The 23,169-nt window shown below is 31.2% G+C and overlaps 1 protein-coding gene across 1 annotated transcript; it reads right to left on the minus strand.

Moving 5' to 3' along the window:
- Window positions 1–6,147: 6,147 nt before the first annotated feature.
- On the minus strand, window positions 6,148–21,297 carry LOC132758704 (annulin-like). The gene is made up of 15 exons (XM_060750399.1): window positions 21,136–21,297; window positions 20,359–20,580; window positions 19,580–19,828; window positions 19,118–19,233; window positions 18,199–18,309; window positions 17,582–17,765; window positions 17,253–17,391; window positions 16,551–16,657; window positions 16,023–16,185; window positions 15,473–15,588; window positions 14,649–14,731; window positions 13,709–13,916; window positions 12,460–12,620; window positions 8,214–8,350; window positions 6,148–7,808 (listed from the first exon to the last, which is right to left on the minus strand). Exons 1-15 carry the CDS (start codon window positions 21,269–21,271, stop codon window positions 7,637–7,639), a joined length of 2,304 nt encoding a protein of 767 aa, XP_060606382.1. The 5' UTR covers window positions 21,272–21,297; the 3' UTR covers window positions 6,148–7,636.
- Between the last annotated feature and the right edge of the window lie 1,872 nt (window positions 21,298–23,169).

Here is a 23,169-nt window from a genome sequence, read left to right on the forward strand (position 1 = left end):
CCTCTATCATAGGTCCCTCATGTACTACATTATTGTTTGGGCCCACATAGTACACTTCTCCTCTTTTACTGTCTATAATATCCTGTATCGCAGTCTCCCCGACGGGTTCACAAATCTTTGTCGCGCGACGAGACACAACTGCACCATGACCTTTACTCACCTTAACTGCTCTCATCACAGGCATTTGCATATCATTCCGTACTCTCATTTCACACTTCTTACATGGACCACACCTTAATGGCTCCAATTCATCAAAATAATTACATTGACAATCCCAAGGCTTTACACATCTGGACATACCATCTGCATTTGAATGCTTCTTACCTGAACGATATTCTATGATAAAGTCATAAGAAGATAATATTTCGAGGTACCTCGCATGCCTACCTTTAGGTTCTTTGAAAGAAAACAGATACACCAATGCTTGATGGTCTGTTCTTACTATAAATTTCCGTCCAAGTAAATATTGTCTGTAGTATTCTACAAAATATCTCAGGGCTAGGAGTTCTTTGTCAGTCACGCAATAATTTTTCTCAGATTTAGTCAACATCTTGCTTCCATAACTAATTACTCGCTCTACACCATTCTGAATTTGGCTAAGCACAGACCCAACCGAAAAATCACTTGCATCGCAGTCAAGTATATATTCACCATCTTCCATAGGGTAAGCCATGATCTCAGGACTAATCAGCACATTCTTCAAACCTTGTAGACTTGTCTCACATTCTTTAGTCCATTCAAATTTCTTACCTTTCTTTGTAAGGTCAATCAAGGGCTTCATCAACTGGGAATAGTTTTTGATATGGCGTCTGTAATAGGATCCCATACCAAGAAGAGCTCGAACCTGTGTGACAGTTTCTGGAGTACTGAATTCCAAAATTTTACTTACATTTCTTACAGAAGGGAGAACACCATCAGCTGAAATTGTATGTCCAAGAAATTCAACTGAATCTTGAAATATTTGACATTTATCTGGCTTCAATTTAAGACCAGCTTGCTTTATTCTAGCTAACACAGCATTAACTCGTTTTAAGTGATCATCAAAGGTACTTGCATACACAATAATGTCATCTAGATATATCAAACAAGTTGTCCACTGAAGTCCATTGAGAGCTGCCTCTATACAACGTTGAAATGTTGCACTTGAATTTTTCATCCCCATAGGCATAGTTAAATGTTCATACAACCCATATTTTGTAACAAATGCTGTTTTAGGAATATCTTTTTCCCTTACAGGTATCTGATGATAAGAACTTGTAATATCAAAAGTTGAGAATAGTGTTGCACCTGCTACAGCATCAAGACAATCTCTAGTTCTTGGTATAGGATAGCTGTCAGACTTGGTTACCTTATTAAGTGCACGGTAGTCAATACATGGTCGAACTTTTCCATCCTTCTTGAATACCAGACATAATGGACTGGCCCAAGGGCTTTTGGACTTAAACCTATTAAACCAACCCTTCCAAGTTTCTTTACCTGTAAAAGCTGGTAGTCTAGTTCTTTCTCTAGCAGAAACCCTATGTGTTCTATGTCTTACCTCTATAATGCCAGTGTCATCACTAGAAGAATCTGAGCCACTTACAACATACCTTTTATTCTTGCGCCTGTTCATCCCAGCTGAAGATGTTCTTTTACTTAACGTAGAAGGACTGGCTCCAACAACTTGAACATGACCTTGAGTACCTGACCTACCTTTGACCTCTGACATTAAATCTCCAAGACCCTGTGTTAAAGCATTATTAGATTGGCGAATAGTATCAACTATAGCAGTGGTCATATCTTTCAGTGCTTGCCCCATATCTGTGTTAGAATTATGCCTAAACATATCACCCATTACATTATCACCAACAGTTGAGGTGTCCCTGTTACAATTATCAGATAGCCCAGGATCTGTACATATACCCTCACTCAAATTCTGATTTTGATTAACATTAGGATGTACCCCTTCAAGTCCCCCAATCTCAAAATCTGTATCCGCATTACTTGTACAGTCACTAAAATCAGCACCTTCACCCTCATTGTCTCTCTTTTTAAGATTCTTTCTCTTTCCCATAATGCCTGAACATCAAAAATAATATTACATTAATCTCTTAAAAAAAAAAATACTATATTAAAAAAAAAATGGCTTAATTAAACACACATGGAAATGCTTAGCATTCAACATTGGTGTCTATATAAACTGTATCTTGAAGAAGCTTGTTTCTCCAACTCAACTTTCAGCAGCAAACTTTGTCAGGATCACAACTTCAACTTGCCTAGGTCCGCATCACTAGATATGCAGGATTCCATAACTCTACCAGTCTTCACTTGTATCCAGTAGGCTTGAAATTCTCAGCATATCCCACTTCTCTGACACCAGAAAAATATGTCAGGGTCCAGTGGGGCCGGCACTAAGAAATAACTTCAAATATGGTTCGAATCCTAGTCCATGCAAGGCGTCTTAAGCAATCAAGCTTAAGGAGCCAGACCCCAACACCCTTAATAACCTAAATGTGATAAATGAGAGACATGAGGGATGAAGTAAAAGCCATATCATGTTAAGTTTCAACAATATAATTGAAAAAAATCTTCAAAAAAAATGTGTACATATAAATTTCATAAATCGTTTATATCTGGGTCTGTAATCTGTGACTTCTTATAGACATCAGCTTCATATATGTTGGTCAAGATCTAGGTCATCATTATACTGGATAAAATATAGCATAACTCATCTAAACTGCACAGACATGAGAGTGTGATGAGTAAAATACTCATATATCACTGCTCAAACATAAGCACGTGCAGAAGAGAGTGAGATGAGATATATAAGCTCATATACCACTGCTCTTACACTAAAAACCATGCAGAGACATACACAGTGAGAGTGAGATAAGTGAGACACTTATATACCACTGCTCACACATTAAAAGCAACTTTAAGCAGGAACACAAGCATAAATATCTTCTTGATTTCAGTATCAAATATAACATTCTTTAAGTAGACTTATAAATTACAGGAAGGACTGAGAAATTAGCATAACTCATGAATGATTTCCATTCCAAAAACCCTGATTAATATATATTTAGATGAAAATTATCTCTTCTAATACAGCTTATGAAGTTTTATCAAATTTTCAGCATGAACATCAACTGAACTGTCAAACTGTAAAAGATTTCTTGACTAAAATGGCTTCTTGTCCAACTCGTTCCTTTCTGCATGTACATTCTTCTCTCTATCTTCATAAAAAAATATAACACGTGCAAAATGTAAACAATAACAAACGTCATCCACGCCCTGGATTCTGATTGGTCAGCCGCATCACACAAAAAAAATAGTCCCTAATTGAGATCAAAACTTCTAAGAAAATATGAAGGTCATCGGCCATCTTTAGCGTCCGTCAGCATCTTCTTCTAAAACAAAAATAAAAATGAACAAGAAACAACTTAACTGAACCATGGAACTTCCAACTGGTGAATCCAAACATCGAACGCCATCCTTACTTTCACTTTCGTCTGTATCCGGTTACACAGGCAGTCAAGAAACAACAAAAATATGTCTGAAAATTCTAGAAATCACTCTCGTGGATTAACCTTAACAATTTTTAGGCGTGCAAGAGGTCGATCAAGGGCGCGCTCGAGCTTATATATCATACGATGCTGGAATTGCAGGAAAGCTCTGCAGGAATCGTTGGAAACTGAAAGGTCGCTGTTCCGCCATTCCTCGATAAAACTTTAATGAGCCAAATCTAAATTAAACTTGCATGTACATTACTCAAAGACCATGTTGCTGTTTCTAAAATAAATCTTCCTACATATATATAGCAAAAATAACAATAGACAATGTATGAAATAATATTTATAGCCTGCATGATAAGTTTTACCGATTCCCGGAAGGGGTATTTAATTAACGGAATGTCGTAAACTCCAACAATTTCAACCAAGACACCCGCAAATCTTACGAAGAGCGATGAATATTAATTACACAGATAAAACAGAATTTTAAAGTGTTGACAGTGTACAATTACACCCCAGGTATCTTCAATGACCGGTAATTGATTGAATTAAACCTGTACTTTAATGTAGAACCAAGTAATTACGATATAATTTCTGTGACTGACAGCTTGCATGCCATATTTTCGGATAGGGCTGGATTCGGACTGTATAAGATAGTTGATCAAAATTTATCATTTCTCGTTTTTGTGATGACATCATGGGCCCCACAATACTTTGTAAAAGGAACAGATAACTCTTATTAAGTATTTCATTAAACTTAATCAAATGTATTTTCTCGCCTTTGCAAATACAAGTACAAGAAATAGTGTTGGTTTTCATAGTGTTGTTTTTCCTGTCATATGGTTGTGCAAATATCCATACAATTTCTTCGTTGTCATAAAACATGAAGTTGGCAGTAGAAGTGGCACAGCAGTGGCGGTAGCAAAATTATAAAACGTGAAGTTGGCAGTATCAGAAGCAAAATTAGGAAACATTTAATTGGCAGTAGCAGTAGCACAGCAATAGCAAATTTCTAAAACTTGAAGTTAGCAGTAGCAGTAGTACAGCAGTAGCAGTACCAAAATTATAAAATGTGAAGTTGGTAGTAGCAGTAGCTCAGCAGTAGCAGTAGTAAAATCATATAACATTAACTTGGCAGTAGCAGTGGCACAGCAGTAGCAAAATTATAGGCAAACTAGCAGGGCATTATAATTTTTTTTGCTGAATTGCTAAGCTAGCAAAGACATCTAGCAAGGCATTCCTAAATACAGAGTAAATATTCTTCCTGTTTTACTCCTTATACATGCCTCTGAAATTGTTGTTTTTATTGTGAAATCTATTTCATTGGTCTGCGTTTGTGCCTGTGACTGACATCCTCGAAGACCTCCAGGATATTGGTACAAATGAATAAATAAGCTATTTTGGGTTCTAGTACCATACAGTAGTCGATTTCGTTGGTATGCAACTGATTATTGGGCACTCGTAGATTGAAATAAATATTTAGTACCAATGCAGATACTGACATTTTTTACTCCTACGGGACCCACAAGTATCCATTTCTTTGGCCTTTGAATAATTCTGGGACACTCGTAGACTTTCAGAAAGTTCCGGTGCAATGGAAATTATGACATTTTTTACTTCAAAGGACCACTTTCAGGAATTTTGGTGTAAAATGCGAGTGGCTCATGACAGAAGTACCGCTTTTACACCTAAATAGGTTTGCTAAAAATAAACCTTTATAAGCAGCGATCAGGTATAGTATTTTTGTTTTAAAAGTTATAAATGCTATCTTATCTTATGCTGCGATGTCACAATTTATTAGGAGGAAACTTTAAAGGTCAGTGTTTATAAATCATCATGTGACTATATCAAGTCTAAATCTTAACTGTATTAAATTGCTCATTAATTAAAGTAGCTTTTACCTGAATAAAAATAAATAATCCTGATATGCAACATTGTCAAGGTCAGCAGTTTGTGCAAGGTAGTTAGTATAATAAACTTGTCAATAAGGTCTTAGAAGAATATAACATTTTCAAGTTATTGAAATATAATTTCAGTTACACGTATATTTGAATGATATTGATTTTCTTCTTCTTGACAAAGTTTTTTGTTATCTCCCTTTAACTATTATTTTCAGTTTTCACTTATGTTGTGCTCTAGTGATACTCGAACACTTGATCATGTTATCCAACTGTCTATGATGTTATCAATATTGTTTTATTCTGATTATTATTAAGCTTAAGACTTAAATATTAATCAAAAAAGCAAAAGCTGTGTTTTATTTAAGTCAATTCATTAGTTTCACATATTTCAACCGTTAGCAAATACAAAGCATTGTGAGAACCAGGGATCTAAGACTAATTTATAAATGGTAATAATAACAAGCATATCTGCAGACAAGAAGTAAGAAATTGTAATCATTTGAACGGTATTGATGTGTTGTTTGCAAGTGTGAAGTTTAAAATTAATTCAGACGTTCTTTTTGCCAAATATTTACTAGTCTTTTTATGTGGTGAGAAGACTTAGTGCAAATGTAACATCAGTCTGTACCGATACCACCAGAGAAATATAACAAAGATTGCCAAAGTTCAAGTTGTAGTGTATCCATTAGTGTAATATTATTAAGTTTTGGTGGTTGAACATTGTAATTTTGAAGAACAGAATACAAAAGCCCATAGGAGTGTAAAAATAAAGTTTTATTATTGAATATGTTTTAACATAGTTAAAGTAAAACATAATTGCTTGAAGCTATGTCTATATAAATGAAACATTTTCAGTACAACCTACAACATATTGCTTAAAGATATACTTATGCTCAAATTTGATGTTTGAAAATATTGATAACTACTACACAGCCTCTTTGTAAATATAAAATAAACATGATTCTGCTTCATTGAAAGTTGAAATGTTATGTATTGAACTCTAAACACAATAAGTGGTCACAATATGAAAATATAGTGTCATTAAAAAACATTATGAAAAGACCATCTTGACTTTTAATAGGGAATTCAGCTTTCAATACAAAATTTTAACACTTTTGTACTCGAATTAAAACCAATCATTTCATGGATTTCAATAAATGTCTGTGATAATAATATTTTACTCAAAGATGAGCATAGTATATCTTTAAAGCAAGGTCAATAAGGAATATGGCGGAATACAAACTAGACATATACATCAGATAAAATTCAATCATTCATTTCTGTGTTGAGGCACATCAGCATTAAATGAGTCAAATGGCAATTTTTCAGCTTTAAATCGTGTATGAAGACATCATATACCACACATGCATTATTTCAGGCGCAAACTTACGCCTTAGTAGAACCACATAATAAATGGAACGTCTGTGACCTTCTGTATTTACTATTGATTGTCAACTCAAGACATGATTGTCAGCAAAAATTAAACATTTCTTTATTAAGGTCCAAAACACACTTATATAAAACAACTGATGTGTAAAGTAATTCATAATTCGGAAAAGATCAATAAAATCAAATAAAAGTACATTCCACAGTTATCACATTTATTCTAGAGTAAAGCTTTTATACAGTTATTTGTAAATCTTAGCGTCAAATAATGTTTTTTATTCAAGATTTCCCAGTTTTCGACAAATTGCATGGACCAAGCACCTGCAGAAATTCCAGGTTCAAGTGAGCTATCTGGTTTCTAGGAATATGCATGATACCTTTTACACTAGTCAATTAGTCATTAACACAATCAAAAAATTAAAGATTTTATATAGAACGTAATCTCACTTACATTGGCACACGCACATAAACAAGCACTTACACGCATACAATATTTTTTATCGTTTAATTAACACTGATATATAAAACCCCAATACTTTTCTGAGAATATGGGTTACTACATTGATTTCTTCGTCACTTTGCTTCCAGGAGTTTGATTTCATACATTTGGACACTTCAGATTGTTGTCTTGGAATATTGCACCGAAGATTTAACACTGCTGAAACGGCTACACATTTTGCCATTCACGAGGTTTTTGAAAACTTGATAATAAAATAATGCAAATTTATCGCAAGACTTATCAATAGCAAAACATATACAAGGATATATTCTTACCCTCAACACGACGATTGCAAAATGTATCAGTCGAGTATCTATTTATATATTAAGGTTATTCATAGCAAATATATGGCGATGAAGTTATTCAACGATCATTTCGGTTTCTGTAGACGCTTTCATGATTTCTATACTAGCAGAGCCTTCGATTGAGTTGAGTTCTTTCGAGTTGAATACCAGCAGAATCATTTTATTTCCGGCCTTTTCAGGAGTAAAATCACACGTGAACGTGAACTTGGACTTCGCCCCTACATCGCTGAAAGATGAAAAAAGATCAGATACATTCTGATTAATTCAATTTACTCATGTACAGTCCAATTCACTTTTTTAACTTCAATGTGATTTTTAACTTAAACAGATACTCAAGGAAATTATGTGTTGTATATTATCTTAATTTGACATAAATTCTTAATCGAGCCGTTTTATAATTAATACTTGGTTGCAAATAAACTGTTAACTTGGCTACACATAAAACATTTATTAAATTGAGTCTAAGTTGATATTGAACTACTGTCAACAAATGACATAACTTGCAATAAACAACAATAAAGTGCATGTTTAAGGTGCTAGCTAGAGTAATATGTTTATAATTTTACTGAAATATATGCACAAGACACGAAACAAATATAGGTAAAAATAAATGTAAATGTATTAAGGTTACCTTTGAGGATACGTTTTAGCAGTCTGAAGACCAGGTCCTTCTGCTTTTATCTCACATTCGGTCATTTTTATATCAAGAGGATTTTCAAATGAGGCTTCAATCGAAAATTTCTCCTTGACTTTTCCCTTTTCTGGAGCCTATACATTAACAAACAAGTATACGATAACGTTTATTTTTTCATTGCACCGAAACATTTAATGTCATGAACAATAAGCTTTCAATTTCAATTTCAATTTATTTACAAAATGCACAAGTCCCACAATAGCGGGAAACATCAGCAGTATACATACATAAACATATACAAATACATAATGGAAAACGGCTATATTACATTAAAATTTTTTAGGATAATAGTAATATATAGTTACAATTTGGTGAGAAAAAATATATATTATAGTAAAATATTTAGTATGACTAATGGATCAAATAGAATGTTTACACCTTTCATAATAACCTGAACAAAACGAAACGAAAGCCTATCGAAAAAAACAAACACGAAAGATATCCAGGTTATAAATAGGTTCTAACAATTTAACATTCATTTCAGTATCAATTGTTTGTAATGAAACAGAAAGTTTCATATTTGAATCTTAGATTTGCTTGAGAGAAAAATAAAATGTGCGAAACGTACTTTATAGCATAAAGATTGTAATTTAATACTTAATGTAAAAGTGTGAAATTATATATATTATACATATAGCCGAGATGACATAGTATTTCAAATATCTTAAGATATTATACTTTTCAAATTTCAACAAAGGTGATTGATTACATGTTGCATAATTTCAACCTTTTTATGAAAGATAGAGAGAGACTTATATTAAGTACGTATAACAAAGAAACAAATTTTCTTTTAAATAATTCAAATGCCAAATAAATAAATATATTTATATGCTTTAGTCAATATATAATTCTTAATTTTGTATATTTAACAATATAAACTTAACTCTTTCATGATACACAAGAAAATAAAAATAATGCAATATATTTGCAGCATAAAGAGCATTTTTGTCAGTAATGTCATTTCAGAAGAATAGTAAATATTCTAAATTTTCTAAAAAATGTAGTATTTTAATGTTTCACAATGTGACATATAAGTTTTAGTGAACCTTTCATAAACATCCTATGTGAACTATGTGAATAAAAATTACAGAATATACTGTTTTAAACAGAATTCATTAATATCTAATACATAAACATGGTATATTAGTATGTTGACATATTTCATCTACCAATACCTTAATCTACAGTGTACATAACATAGACAATATATGTAACATAGAGAATAATCAAGAAAAAACAAAATATTGCATAATTTTATTACAACAGATACTTAAATTTTCTAATTTCTTCATATTTCTGCAGTTTAATAGTTCTATGAATTTAAACATACTTGGTCTTTGTCGGTAAAAATTATCTATATATTTTCTTCTTTCGTTTTCAAATATTGGACATTTAAAAATGTAATGAAATTCATCTCCTATATCTCTACAAAGAGTGCATTTACGATCGTTTATGGGTATGTTTTGCCAACGTCCCGTTTCAATTGGAAGTCGATGGTTCCTTGTTAAAAACATAAAAAATTTCCTAGCAAAATACAGAGGTAATGTGTCTATGTAAGCGCTTCTACAAAAGTTTTCTTTTATATATTTATACAAATTTGAGTCTGACGTATTGTTAATTTCAGCTCTCCAGCTTTGAATATAGATATCTTTTAACTTTTGAAAGTTTGCTTTAATAAGCCATTTACTACTGCTAAAACATTGAGCATACCATATTCCAGAAAAACCTGTCTCACATAAATATTGTTTAACATTTTCTATCCAGAGTGACTTAACTAAATAATTATTTTGTAGTTCCCTTAAAACAATATACAACTTTGATGATAGTTTCGCTGTTTCATTACTATTTATATTATCAATAAGTCTTGTCCAGTATGATACAACCCTATTTTTAATATGAATTTTTAAAGGAAAATGCCTGTCTCTCCGTACACCATATAAGACGGTGTAGACTTTTTTAAATTAAAAATATATTTGTAAAACTTCAGTTGAACTTTTTCCAAAACAGAAACATCGCCAAATCCCCAAATTTCACTTCCATATAATAAAATTGGTTTGATTGTCTTTTCAAATAGTTCAATTTGTAAATCAAACGGTAAAGCTAACAATTTAATTTTCCTTAACAATGCAAACATAGCTTTATTTGCTTGTTCTGCAATTGCAATTTTAGATTTATAAAAAGAGCCACTTTTATTAAAGTATATACCTAAATATTTATATTCATTTACAACTTCAAGAACGTTTTCTCCTATTGTAAACACTTTACAACTTTTAGGACGGCCTTTACTGAAAATCATAATTTTTGTTTTGTTTACATTAATGTTTAATTTCCATTGATCGCAGTATTCTTTGAATTTATTTAAAGCAATTTGAAGATCTTCTTCATTATCACTGAATATGACGGTGTCGTCAGCGTAAAGTAAAATAAAAAGTTTCAAATAAACCCGCACCCCTTCAACAAAAGCTTCTCTAGAAACTCCATTTACACCACTACTATTAAGAATAGCTTTCAAGGTCATTCAAGAAAACTGAGAATAAAAAAGGAGACATGTTTTCCCCTTGACGTACCCCAACAAGACAGTCGAAAAAAGGCGTACATCCTTCAGAAGTTACCACTCGCGATTTAATGTTATTATAAAGACTTTTAATGACATTAAAACATTTTCCATTTATATATTATTTTGTCTCAATTTTTGCCATAATCCAACCCTCCACACGGAATCAAAGGCCTGTTTAAAATCAACGAAACAACAATAAAGTTTTTTCCTATTGGATTGTACAATATCGATTAGACATTTTAGAATAAAAATATTATCAACAGTAGAAAAGTTTTTTCTAAACCCTGCTTGTGTTTCATGTATAAGAATTCGTGCTATCAGCAAATTTATTCAACCTTTGATTTATTATACATGTGAAGAGTTTTCCAAAGCAACTTAAAAGTGATATTGGACGATAATTTTCAGGTAATTTAACATTCCCTTTATTTTTATATATAGGTTTAATATGTCCTATAGTCCAGCTCTCAGGAATAACACCTTTATCAAAAATAATATTAAAAAGTTTTTTATAAATTTTTAACATCAAGCCGATAGAATTTTTCATATGCTCGTTAAGAATTTGATCCACCCCTGGTGACTTATTTGTTTTGAGACTTTTAACAGCATCTAAAATTTCTTTTTCTGTTATAGGGCCATTTATTTCCTCGTTCATTGTAGCATCATAGCCTGTATAATTTTCATTTCTATAATCATTATCATCAGCAGCTGTATTATCATTTAGACGTTTGAAATACTCAAAAAAGTCATCAAGGGAAGCAATATTTTCTTGTTTAACATTTGTTTTATTAATAATCTTCCAATATTGCTTAGGGTCAGTATGCTTTAATTTACGTAGCTTGATGATTGTATTATTATTAAAATTATTCTTCGCCTTTCGTAAAGTACCTTTATACTGTTTACTTACAGATTTTAATAGTTCTTTGAAATATGGAGTTTTAAATTTATTGTAAGCTTTTCTAGTTTTATGATAGGTATCTCTCATCATATTACATGACCTATCAAACCATGGAAATGTATTCTTTTCACTTGATTTGTCTGGTTTTTGTGTACAAAACCCAAAAGAAATTTCTGAACTTTCTTGAAACAAATTTGAAATATTAAATACAATATCATCCAGTTCATTTTGTAAAACAATATCATTCTCGTTTAATTGGTCAAGTTTCATTTCAATTTCAGAAATCTTAAAAATATCAAGATTTTCAGCAAACAATTCAGTCTTTTTGCAATCCCATAATATTGGTTTTGGGGTAAATCGTTTACATTGTACCGCTGTATTAACAATGTCACATGATTTAACTTTAATTACAGCCTCTAGAGCACAATGCACATCAGAAAGCAGGCTGCAAAAGTCATGAATTTTAAAGTCTACAACATTTTCAAAAATCGTTAGAATATGTACAATATTCAAAATATTATTGTAAAAAGACACTACACAGTTAAAAGTAAAAATATTTTTTGTCTTTTGCAATAAATAATATTTTATCCTATACGTCATACTTTCGAAGTATATAGCTAATTTTGATAGCAAAAACTAAGCTTAATGTCAAATGGGAATAGTTTGTAAATATGAAATAAGTAAAGAATATAAAAACAAATATAAAATAGTTTATCAAAATGCTTATCTACCTTGACTGCAAGTACTGGCTTCCTCAGAGGCATCGTTTGTATATCTGAGAATATTTGACCTGTTGCTTCAACTTTACACATACACGACACACGAATAAAGCATCCCTCTGCCAAGTTTCGGTAGTAGTATTTGAATGGAACATTGAAAGGCACCACGATTTCTGTTTAATAAAATGGTTCGTGTGTTAATGCGAGTGTTGTCTTTTATTATATATCGCAAGGTTATGATGAACAAATGTACATTAAAATGCCAAAATAATATGATTTTTTGAAATAAGGCAAGGTTTATCATTGAATGTTATAAAAGCAACTGTTGATCGAAAATGATATTATTTTATTTCTTCTTGACAAAGTTATTTGTTATCTCCCTTTAACTGTTATTTTTATGTTGTGCTCTAGTGATACTCGAACACTTGCACATTTTATCAAACTGTCTTTGATGTTATCAATATTGTTTTATTCTGATTATTCTTAAGCTTAGACTTAAATATTAATAAAAAAGCTGTGTTTTATTTAAGTCAATTCATTAGTTTCACATATTTCAACCGTTAGCAATTACAAAGCATTTTGAGAGCCAGGGATCGAAGACTGTAATTTATGAAAGGTTATAATAACATGCATATCTGCAGACAAGAAGTAAGAAATTATAATCATTTGAACAGTATTTATGTGTTGTTTTCAAATGAGGCTTCAATCGAAAATTTCTCCTTGACTTTCCCTTTTTCTGGAGCCTATACAATAACAAACAAGTATACGATAACGTTTATTTGTTCATTGCACCGAAACATTAAATATCATGAAAACAATAAGCAGAAATCGTTAGAATATGTACAATATTCAAAATATTATTGTAAAAAGTCACTATACAGGTAAAGTAAAATACTTATTATTTGTATAATGTAAGAAATGAAAGAGTTGGAAGAAATCAAGTAATAAATTGTTAAGATTGCATTGCGACATTTAAAGGGAGTTTGGTGAAGGAGACAGATGCATATACAGGAACTATTTACAGACAGAATAATTGAGTGCAACCATCTTATTCTTTGGATTAACACATTAATATGTCTTTATATAAAATAAGTCGAAAAACATTAAGAGTAATGTAAACAATTCAACCAGATCGGAGAGAAATACTTTTTTCTTTTTAACAAGATATGCAATATTCAGGACAGCCGTCTGATTAAAATATACATGAGTATTATTGCTGAGACGCGATTTAATTTAAAAGGTCTAATTTTTGTGGACCTACCATCGTTTGCTTGTATAAACCTGTCTTGTCCTGACAGTTGGCGCCACAAAACTTCATTATCAACGTCTCCCGTATAGTCTGTACATGATATTGTTACACTGCCAGATATCATTCTTGCCTCTTCTTCATTGTTCTTCACTTTCAAACTCAAATCTATTGGATCTCCAACCATAATGTTATCCTTTATATCAATACTGAAGTTCACTTTCTGAAATATTTCACTACAACAATATATTACAACAATAGCATTAGTCTTTTATCTTGAAAAGGCATTTCTTGTTTAAAAACTCAATAATTTTTAATGTTTCTCTTTCTTTACACATATCTGCCAACTGTTTAATCTAAATATTTATGAAACTTCAATATTTACTAGAGAATCATATGTATAAACAATTGACGTACTACAAGTAAATATTTTTATTTTATGAATTGTGTGTTATAAAAATACATTACTTTGTTGCTAACTAAAATTATCATAAAATAACCATCCCAATATTTTCATACGGTTATCCTATTTGTTTACATATTGTTACGAAGAAATAAACTGGTTTATTAAGTTTATTAAACATGTTTATGTGATATTATCATGTCCATCAAAGTACAAGGCGAATGTATAGATAAAAGTCAAAAGAAGTTCATATGTTACCATAATTCTTTTCAATTTCATAATTTACTTCGCGTGAACGATTAATACTGAGTACCCAAGAAATGTCTGTGAATATCCATCGGTATTTACCTGTTACGTTCAAATTATGAAAAAGAGGGGACAAACTTATTATATTAAAAGCCGATTTGTATTTTATTCTAGACAGTTATCAATTCTAGGTCAATCACCATTATAATAGTCAATCTTTCGAAAGATACAGTCAATTCAGCACAGCTTGACAATAAAAAATGAGCATAATGTCACTTTGAAATATCTTGTTCAATATCTACTTACCCATTTTTTCACATCTTCGTAGTAATATTTTCTGGTTGATTCCATGTTAGCCTTACGAACAGCTGCTCTCTCTTCTTTGCTGTCTAAACATAATCGTTAACTAATAAATCTTAATCACGTACGACATTTCAAATGCTGTCATAATAATAAAGGGAAATAATAGACAATAGCATTAAATGTTATCTAATAAAGTTTGAAATAATTACGGACAGAGAATATTTCTATGAGCAATTGAATTTTTAGATGTTCGTAGATACACGTGAAAGATATACTTGTATCATCATTCCTTATACTACACTAAATTTACTATAATTGTCATTGGCTTTAAACACACCATTCATTGCATGCTTACCGTCAAGGTTCTCAGTGGAATATATCTATATCGTGTATCTACTTTTGGCTTCAAATTTCATTGCTTGATATAACACTACTGAATTTTCACAAAATGTTCAGGAAACATAGATAGGCTTTATAGACATGACAAAATCTGTAGTCATGTTCATGTTTCCTGTGTATAATTCGTGAAAACTTTTCGTTTTGACAAACAATCAGTGTATAAAACATTATACAAAATATTTTAACAGTAAAGATAAGTTCATAATTCTTACGTTCAAATACACATATCTTTTGAATGACCTATCTTTACGTTGACATATGCAAACCCGTGACAAATTGTAATATTCCGTTAATTTCCGTATGAAATAAAGATCATTAACATGAAAAGCAGCAAAAAATGTATGTGTCAATGTTTAAACACTAGGTACGAAGCTGACCTTAAGCAAAATCTTCTGTCTTATTCGAAAGAAAAAATGACACCAACATACTTTCGTCGAATTTGTACTGATTCGTAATGTCTTCCCTAAACGGAGTATCCCAAAATCCTCTGCTAATATCCGGCTTTTGACCGATCGGTTTCTTTGTGCTGATATTCTTTCCGATGCTAAAACAATATTTATTGTTTGCATTTAAAATTCCATACGAAAAAAATATATTCAATGTATTTTTATCAAAATGTTATATTTATACGGAGACAAAAAAGTAATTTAATCATTCATTAAATAAAAACCATTAAAGAATAAAGTCATAAATCTTGTCTGAGAATTTGAAGTTTTAATATTAAAAGTAATCAAAATAGCCTTCGGAATGGCACCTTGTACCTACATAATGCACGCAAACTATATAAAGCAGAAAAATTGCCACATGTCCTTTAAATGCATTGGCATTGCTTTAAACCAAACAAAAATAAGAACAACTAATACAAAACAGTAAAAAAAACGAGTAACATAACCGTTAGTACTATTCTAATATAGTAAATATTGATGGTTAGTGCCGAAATTCAAAAGTATTAAAACATAAGATAGTTATAATGCGTGCCTTTCTGTCTGTATGTTTGATAATTGCATATTTCCCATCTCGTCCGGCACCCATGTCAATCGGTCGGCATTAACCTCAGAAAATGAAAAGGGACCATCATACTGGCAATGTAAATCGCCTTGTTTAATTGCCTTCACGGACATAGGTCCCATTTGAAACCTCACTGAAATAGTCAATATAAAAAATATGTAAACATACTATACTCATGCACATTTAAAGATATCTGCTTTAAGCAAACAATCAAATGGCAGAATTAAGATGACCTGACAACCACTTTTCTTTTTTTCTTTTGAGAGATAATGATTGCGAAAAGTATTTCTTGAAAAAAGTCTTCCACCAATTATGATTCTATTTCATTATAACAATAAATAACTGAACGTGACCCCGCCCGCCAATGTAAACAGATAAGGAACTAGAACCAGTTCACGAATCATTTCAAGCATACTTTAAATCCTAGAACAATGACTTTAAATTTATAATGACAATATAGATCGACTACATGGGGTTATAGAATATAGTTTTACTTACTCTCACTTCTTTCTTGTGGAGTGGCGTCAATAGCTTGCCATCCGTCATAATTATCACCTTTCAAATCTGGCCTACGCATCCAGGCATCATTCCAAACGTGGAAGTTCCTTCACATGAAAAATATAACGACTTCATGGTGACAATAAGCAGAAATGTTTAGTTATGACCAAGACTATAACATAACGATTATAAACATGTTTAATTTATCAACTATGGAATGTCAGTGCAATACAACATATATATCATAATTTGAGCAAATTGTTATTTTTGATCTTACTAAAATAACATGGTTTATTCCATTTGTTTACAAAATGATCGAATGAAAGATTAGTGATAAACGATCTCCAAGACAACATGATAAATATCATTGCTGCGTTTCGGGCTTGCGTACCGAAATCTTTTTGGTGTAAGAACACTATCAATCAAGCTTACTAATACTCTGTATGTTGACCAAGATTTTTTTTAAACAAAATAGCTAAAGTGACCAAATATGTGTTAAAACTAAAGTGTACATGAAGCTTCGTGTAAAATGACAGTTTGAGCAAATAAGAAAGTAAGTTAACAGATAACTAGGATCAATACTTAATTAACCTAACGCAATTGTGAGAGTGCCAATATGATAAGAATGGAATAAATAGACATTTTTAAAAACTAAATACAGATATAAAATTGTACTGAATGTTTTCTTGAACATGCTCATACCAAACAGAATCCCCGCTTAGATGCTTGATTTCTTTATAATTCTTGTCGTAATAGGTATCTATGGATACACTTCCATCTGTATCATGGGCCGATGCAAAGTTGGTTACACTTCTTGCCGGTATCCCAAGAGCTCTACATACTTAAATATATGAGTAAAATTCCTTCTTACAGTTTTATTGTGTATGTTTAATCGGCATAAATTGCATTTTCGTTTTAGTACTCAATATTTCAATGCACAACTCTACAAATCCTTTCCTTGCTTAATTATAAAAAAGTAAAACTCCAGAATATGATTGATCAAGTACAATGTACACATGTAAGTTTCTTACCTGTTGTAACTACCCCTGAGAAAACCCAACACTGTCCGTACTTTACTGGCTGCTTTTGTTCAAAATAATCTTGCAAGATGGCGACACTTCCGGTCCAAGACCAAGGCACCTTTCCAGGTTTGTAGTCCTCTTCTTTGTCCGCCCATTTTCCCGTTAGTACTCCATAGTTATCACTGCTATTGACCTATTGAAATGTATCCACTCATTTCTTTGTTAAGTGTCAAATAATATATTCCTTTTACAACTATATTTTTCACTTTAGCATTTGCTATTATTTACAATACGATTAGACGTTCTTGAAAGATACCGTCACAAATTCTTTTAAGAAATGTAGTAATGTTATGAACATTACATTGATCAATACAAAAAGCATTTTATTATATTTAGCTATCAAGAAAGATTTTTTTCAAATGTGAACAGTTTACACTTTTTAAATGAATATTCGTTTGTTTTGCAAGCTTATCAGCAAAGTTTGAAAATCATCTTCATGTTTGTCATACACAGTTATATGAGTTCCTGACATATGTAATCAATCATATAATCTTTTGAAAACTATCAAACGTATATACATATTCCATATAAATATCTAAATATTTTTAAGAAATGATTAACATTACAAAGCTAGATATTGCTCTTGAAACTTTAATTGGATCCCCTCTGTAAATATCCTTTACTCTTGATTTCTCGTCTAAAAGGTACATCGCACATTCGAGAACCTTTCCTGTGAACTAAAATATAAAGTATGGAAGCATTTTAAATAACATTATATTTGAGATTCAAGAATACATGTGGGCTGAATGGTAAGTTCGTGGAATATTTCTGCAAAACACGTATATACTTTACTTTACGCTTCCACTTATCAACTGACACAACATTGCAGATGACGTAGTAAGACAAAATAGGTAGTCAATATTGTTATCTGTAAACATAGAAACTCATTCACTGCATGCTGCCATGCACAGTTTTTCATTATTCAAATCAGTTTATTTTGTAAAAAATGTTTTACAAAAAAACAGAAAACGACGTCAATCTTACAAAAACAAGAAATCATTTCCGTTAAATATCATACACACAATTACGTTAGAATAATAACTTTTATAGTACACTGAAATCATTATTTAGTTTTGACCCCTTTGAGTCGCCAAAAAGGGGAAAAATGTGCGTTATGATTTGATTTTCCCGCTTATAGACAAAAGTGTAGAAATGATATATTCGTTCAAGCTGAAGTTTATTCACTACCATAAAACTAATAATGTTAAATTTCCATTTTTCTTGCTTTTTAATGAATTTCGATCTGTTTAAGAATATGTAGACATGTATAATTTTATACATGTTCAAAAAGTTAGCCAATACTTCTGCTTATATTCAATTGGTTATAGCAAATGCAACAGTTAATTGCAATAGCAATGGCTCTGGTGTAAGGTTTGTCAGATCTTTTGTAAAACCAATGTCCTTGCGAGTTATGTTGGAATTATATTATTGTATTACGTGAGAGAATGTTTAAAGACCATTTAGATTTTGGCTTAAATTTCTTACCTGTCCAAATAACCATTTTCTAGGCATAATACTCCTGTATGATCCAACATATATTTCACCATCTTCATTCAATACATATTCTTTTAAAAGCTCACTATCCATGTATACTTGGTCCTCTAAGAAGAAATAAAATTTTGGTATTAGGTTGTGAATTAATAAAATGTCACATTCGACTGATTTATCACCCGCTATCTTTATTTTGAAACATTTTAAGAGTGTTTAAAGAGTTATTAATTTCTGTTTTGCAAAGAGGTATGATAAAAAAGCAATAGTCATGATTATGAAAATACATACGTTTTTTGAAGTTTAGATTTGACTTTACTTCGGTAACCAACAATTGTCAGGCAGACACACTTACCAAATCAAATTCAATAGATTACTCAATCATGGTCTTTTTAACAAGCATTGACATTTCCATTAAGTTTATTATTTAATGAAGCCGGGATAAAATGTAAAACTAACCTTTGCACCAAGGATTAAAAAGTATGTACACAGGATCTTTGTGAATGTATCTCTCAATTTCCTCCTTAGTAATGATATCAACTTTCATGGACCATTTAGCAACAGCACAAGTTGGTGGAGGTGTTACTGATAGACCAAGCCAGTTGCCTTCCAATGAGGTGATAGCAGTTTTCCATTCATTCTTTGGAAGGTCCACGTCAGTGAGTAATAATTCTATTCGACTTCCTTTCGAGGGCAATGGTCTAGGCCCTAGAACGCGAAAAGGTTACGTAATAAACACATAAATATGATATTTAACATTGAGACAAATACATTTTCCCTCTATATTTTATTTTGGTTTGATTTTTATAAAATATTATTGAGGTTACATATCAACTTTATAGCTTAACTATTTGGTGACGACTTCAGATGTCCCTCCGTGCACTAACCTAAGGCACAAACTGAAAACTGAGCAGAACCATTTAACTTCAGTAAACTAACAAGATAATTTTCATGATTAATGCCACTTTAATATTGCCAGGGGAAGGAGCGTTGGGGATGATTCTCTTCCCCATTATTCCCCATGAACAGACTAAATCGAACCGTGTCTGTAATTTGCATGTAATAATGTTGTTTTTATTGCTTCTGATGCATCTTTTCTTTGACAGAGTTTTCTCTCTGGTAGGATTCAAGCCTATCAAACCTTTTTATTTGTAAAGTCCTTGAGAACTACTAAGAATATGCAAGCCACATATAAACAGAAGCAGTTCTTAATACGATATACGTAAACTTTGTCTTACCGAATTCAAAAATAACTTTAACAAAATCTTTAGTTTGATCATATGGCCGTTTGAACTGTATCTTCATATCAAAGGACTGTCCACGCCTTACAACAAGTTGTTCAGTAGTATCATAAACTAAACGGTCAGTAATATCAAATTCGTTAGTATGGTGAGCCACCACATTTGCTTTGATGTTAAGATCGACCTTTGTAACTGTAAACTCTGGTGAAATACTAGCTTCTGAAACCGATAAAATAATAGAGAAAATACATAATAGCTAATAATAATAACCGACGAATTTAAACTCTCATCTTAAGAAGCAATCACATGAACAAAAATATTCAAAAGACAAGAACCAACAGTCATTTCATAATGAGAGATTTAAAAAAGTTGATTGGTGCTTTTAAATACGGAAACAAAGTCAAATGATAATATAGAAAACAACAACAACAAACTAAAAGTATCCCCAATAGCGTAATAAATGCGTTAATAGCGTAATAAATGCGTTTATATATTTATTAGAATCTTTGACGGTGATGTTAACAATATTTGTATTAAGTTTTGAGAATATAATGAAAACATTCCCATTTGTTACATTCGCAAATAAATAGCTTTCAAATACATTCTTTTATTTAAAGAGAATTGAAGAGTTATGTGAAAGCGAACAAATATATAATGCATTTTGTTATGTTTAGTGTCATCATGTTTACGGAAAAAAGTATACAGAATTTTTACGAACTTATGGACGAAATATCCCGTAACACGGATAAAAATATGTCTCTAAATGTTCCTTACCAACATCCATTTTGTCCTCTTCCCCCTCTGTGGTTCTTATGGTTACACTATCTCCAAGGGTCCTCTCCTCAAATAAACTCCGAATTCTATCTACTCGACCTACTACGTCACTTTCATTTCCTGCATCCCCGCTCATTGTGCTAACCTTTATGGAAATATAAATTAGTAAAATTTTATGTGGTTTGCTTATGTCATGATCATATAATATATAGAACATGTTTGGCATGTGGCATTTATGTTAATGTCAACGAATTACCTGCTCAAACCAAAAATAATTATCCTTTACGACCAGTATAAAGCTAGACCAGCCTGAGCATCCGTGTAGTCTGACCAAGCTCTACACTGTTGGTAGCTTAAGTTTTATGTTTTATGATACTGGACTCCCTTAATTTTTATAGACTCAAAGTAAGACAGATTAATTAATTAAGTAGTTAACAACTCTGCTGCAGTGTTACATTTTTGTTGTATGCAACATGATATAGATAAACAGTTCGAAGTTTTAGTTAAATCAATTCAGTTCAAAACACATGAAAACGCTAATATTACCTTAGTTAATTCAACAGAATTAAATCATTTTGAACTATGAAGTCTGTCTTTGACAAACAAAAAACTTGTTTTTAAGAACTTTTGATATTCGAAATGGTATATCAATTACCATATGTGTGCGGTAAAATAACATAATTGCATTACTAAATGAGTATCTTAATCTGAAACTTGTTTGTTTTAAACAGGAATGGTGTTTTCTAGATTTGGATATTGCAAGACGTGGAAGCTAGTAAAATCCAATAGTCATATACAAGTTAAAAGTCAAAATACAGTTACAATCATCTTTGAATTTTTGTTAAATATCCAAGTAAAATGTAAAAGTTTCGCGTCAGCAAAGTATTTCCATATAAGATACAGTTGAGTCCCTTTAGTTATAGAAATTATGTAGGTTTGTAAACTGAATATGATTCTTTAAATACTTCGTCAATTTTGCTTACTTTAATCGTAATAATAACCAGTGAAGAATAATTATTCTATAATGATTAAGGAAAGAAAATATTATCTATGCTGAGAGAGAACCTCTAAAGAAGGATCAATTTTCTTTCATATTAATATAAAGATATGAAATAGCGTTTCGTCGTTTTTATTCCGATGTCATCTTTATCTAAGCTATAATTGCATATCAAAAAATGAATTGTGTTATGTTTCTAGATTAAATCATAACTATAAATTTTAAGATGAACAACAGAAGAAATTATTCTGAATTTGAATCAATCATGAATGTTATTAAATTATTTTATTTTCAAACAACTTAAACTAATAAAGTATTTTAAAAAATAACTACGTCCGCATAAACTCCTTATGTCCTGCGTTAATAGTGCATTTGATCATTTTCCGACTATGAGCAATGTATATTTGGACACTTTAACCTTGAACAAATAAAAAAAATCATTATTATTGTTATTTTCAACCACTTGGTTTAACAAAAAGACTGAAGTATCAAATAATCAACTGATATTCATTCAAATGTGAGCCGTTTTTAAATTAGCAGGTTTTTTTGCATATTGCGTCTTCTGTGTGCATTATTTTTTTTAATATAACTTGAAAAAGGTAAATTACATATTCTATTTAAGTTGCTTTATTTCTGATTATTTTTTTTCAATGTTATTTCTTGTCATTACAAATTTCTTTGGTTCACCAAGCAAATAATTTTTATATTGTTGTATTGTTGATAAAGTAGAAAACTAATTTGATACTCTAACATTTAAATGGGTTCCACTGAAAAAACCCTACTCCTTTAAACACCTAAAAACATAAAATTTGAAATTCTGACATACATCAAGTGAGGCAATTAAAATGGAAAAATATGCGAAGAATAATAAAAGAATATACTTTATATGAATATCGACATTTTGCGCGATTCATAGCCCATTTTGAGTGAAAAGCGTTTAAAGTTTAAAGCGCTTTTCATTTTGTGGTAATTTTGCACAATAAAGATACTATTCTGGCAATGGTCAGGAAATTTGTGCACCCTTACCACGCTAAATA

Source organism: Ruditapes philippinarum, unplaced genomic scaffold (assembly GCF_026571515.1).
Source record: "Ruditapes philippinarum isolate M1 unplaced genomic scaffold, ASM2657151v2 ctg2098_1_1_1_1, whole genome shotgun sequence".
In the NCBI taxonomy this organism is placed as follows: Eukaryota; Metazoa; Mollusca; class Bivalvia; order Venerida; family Veneridae; genus Ruditapes; species Ruditapes philippinarum.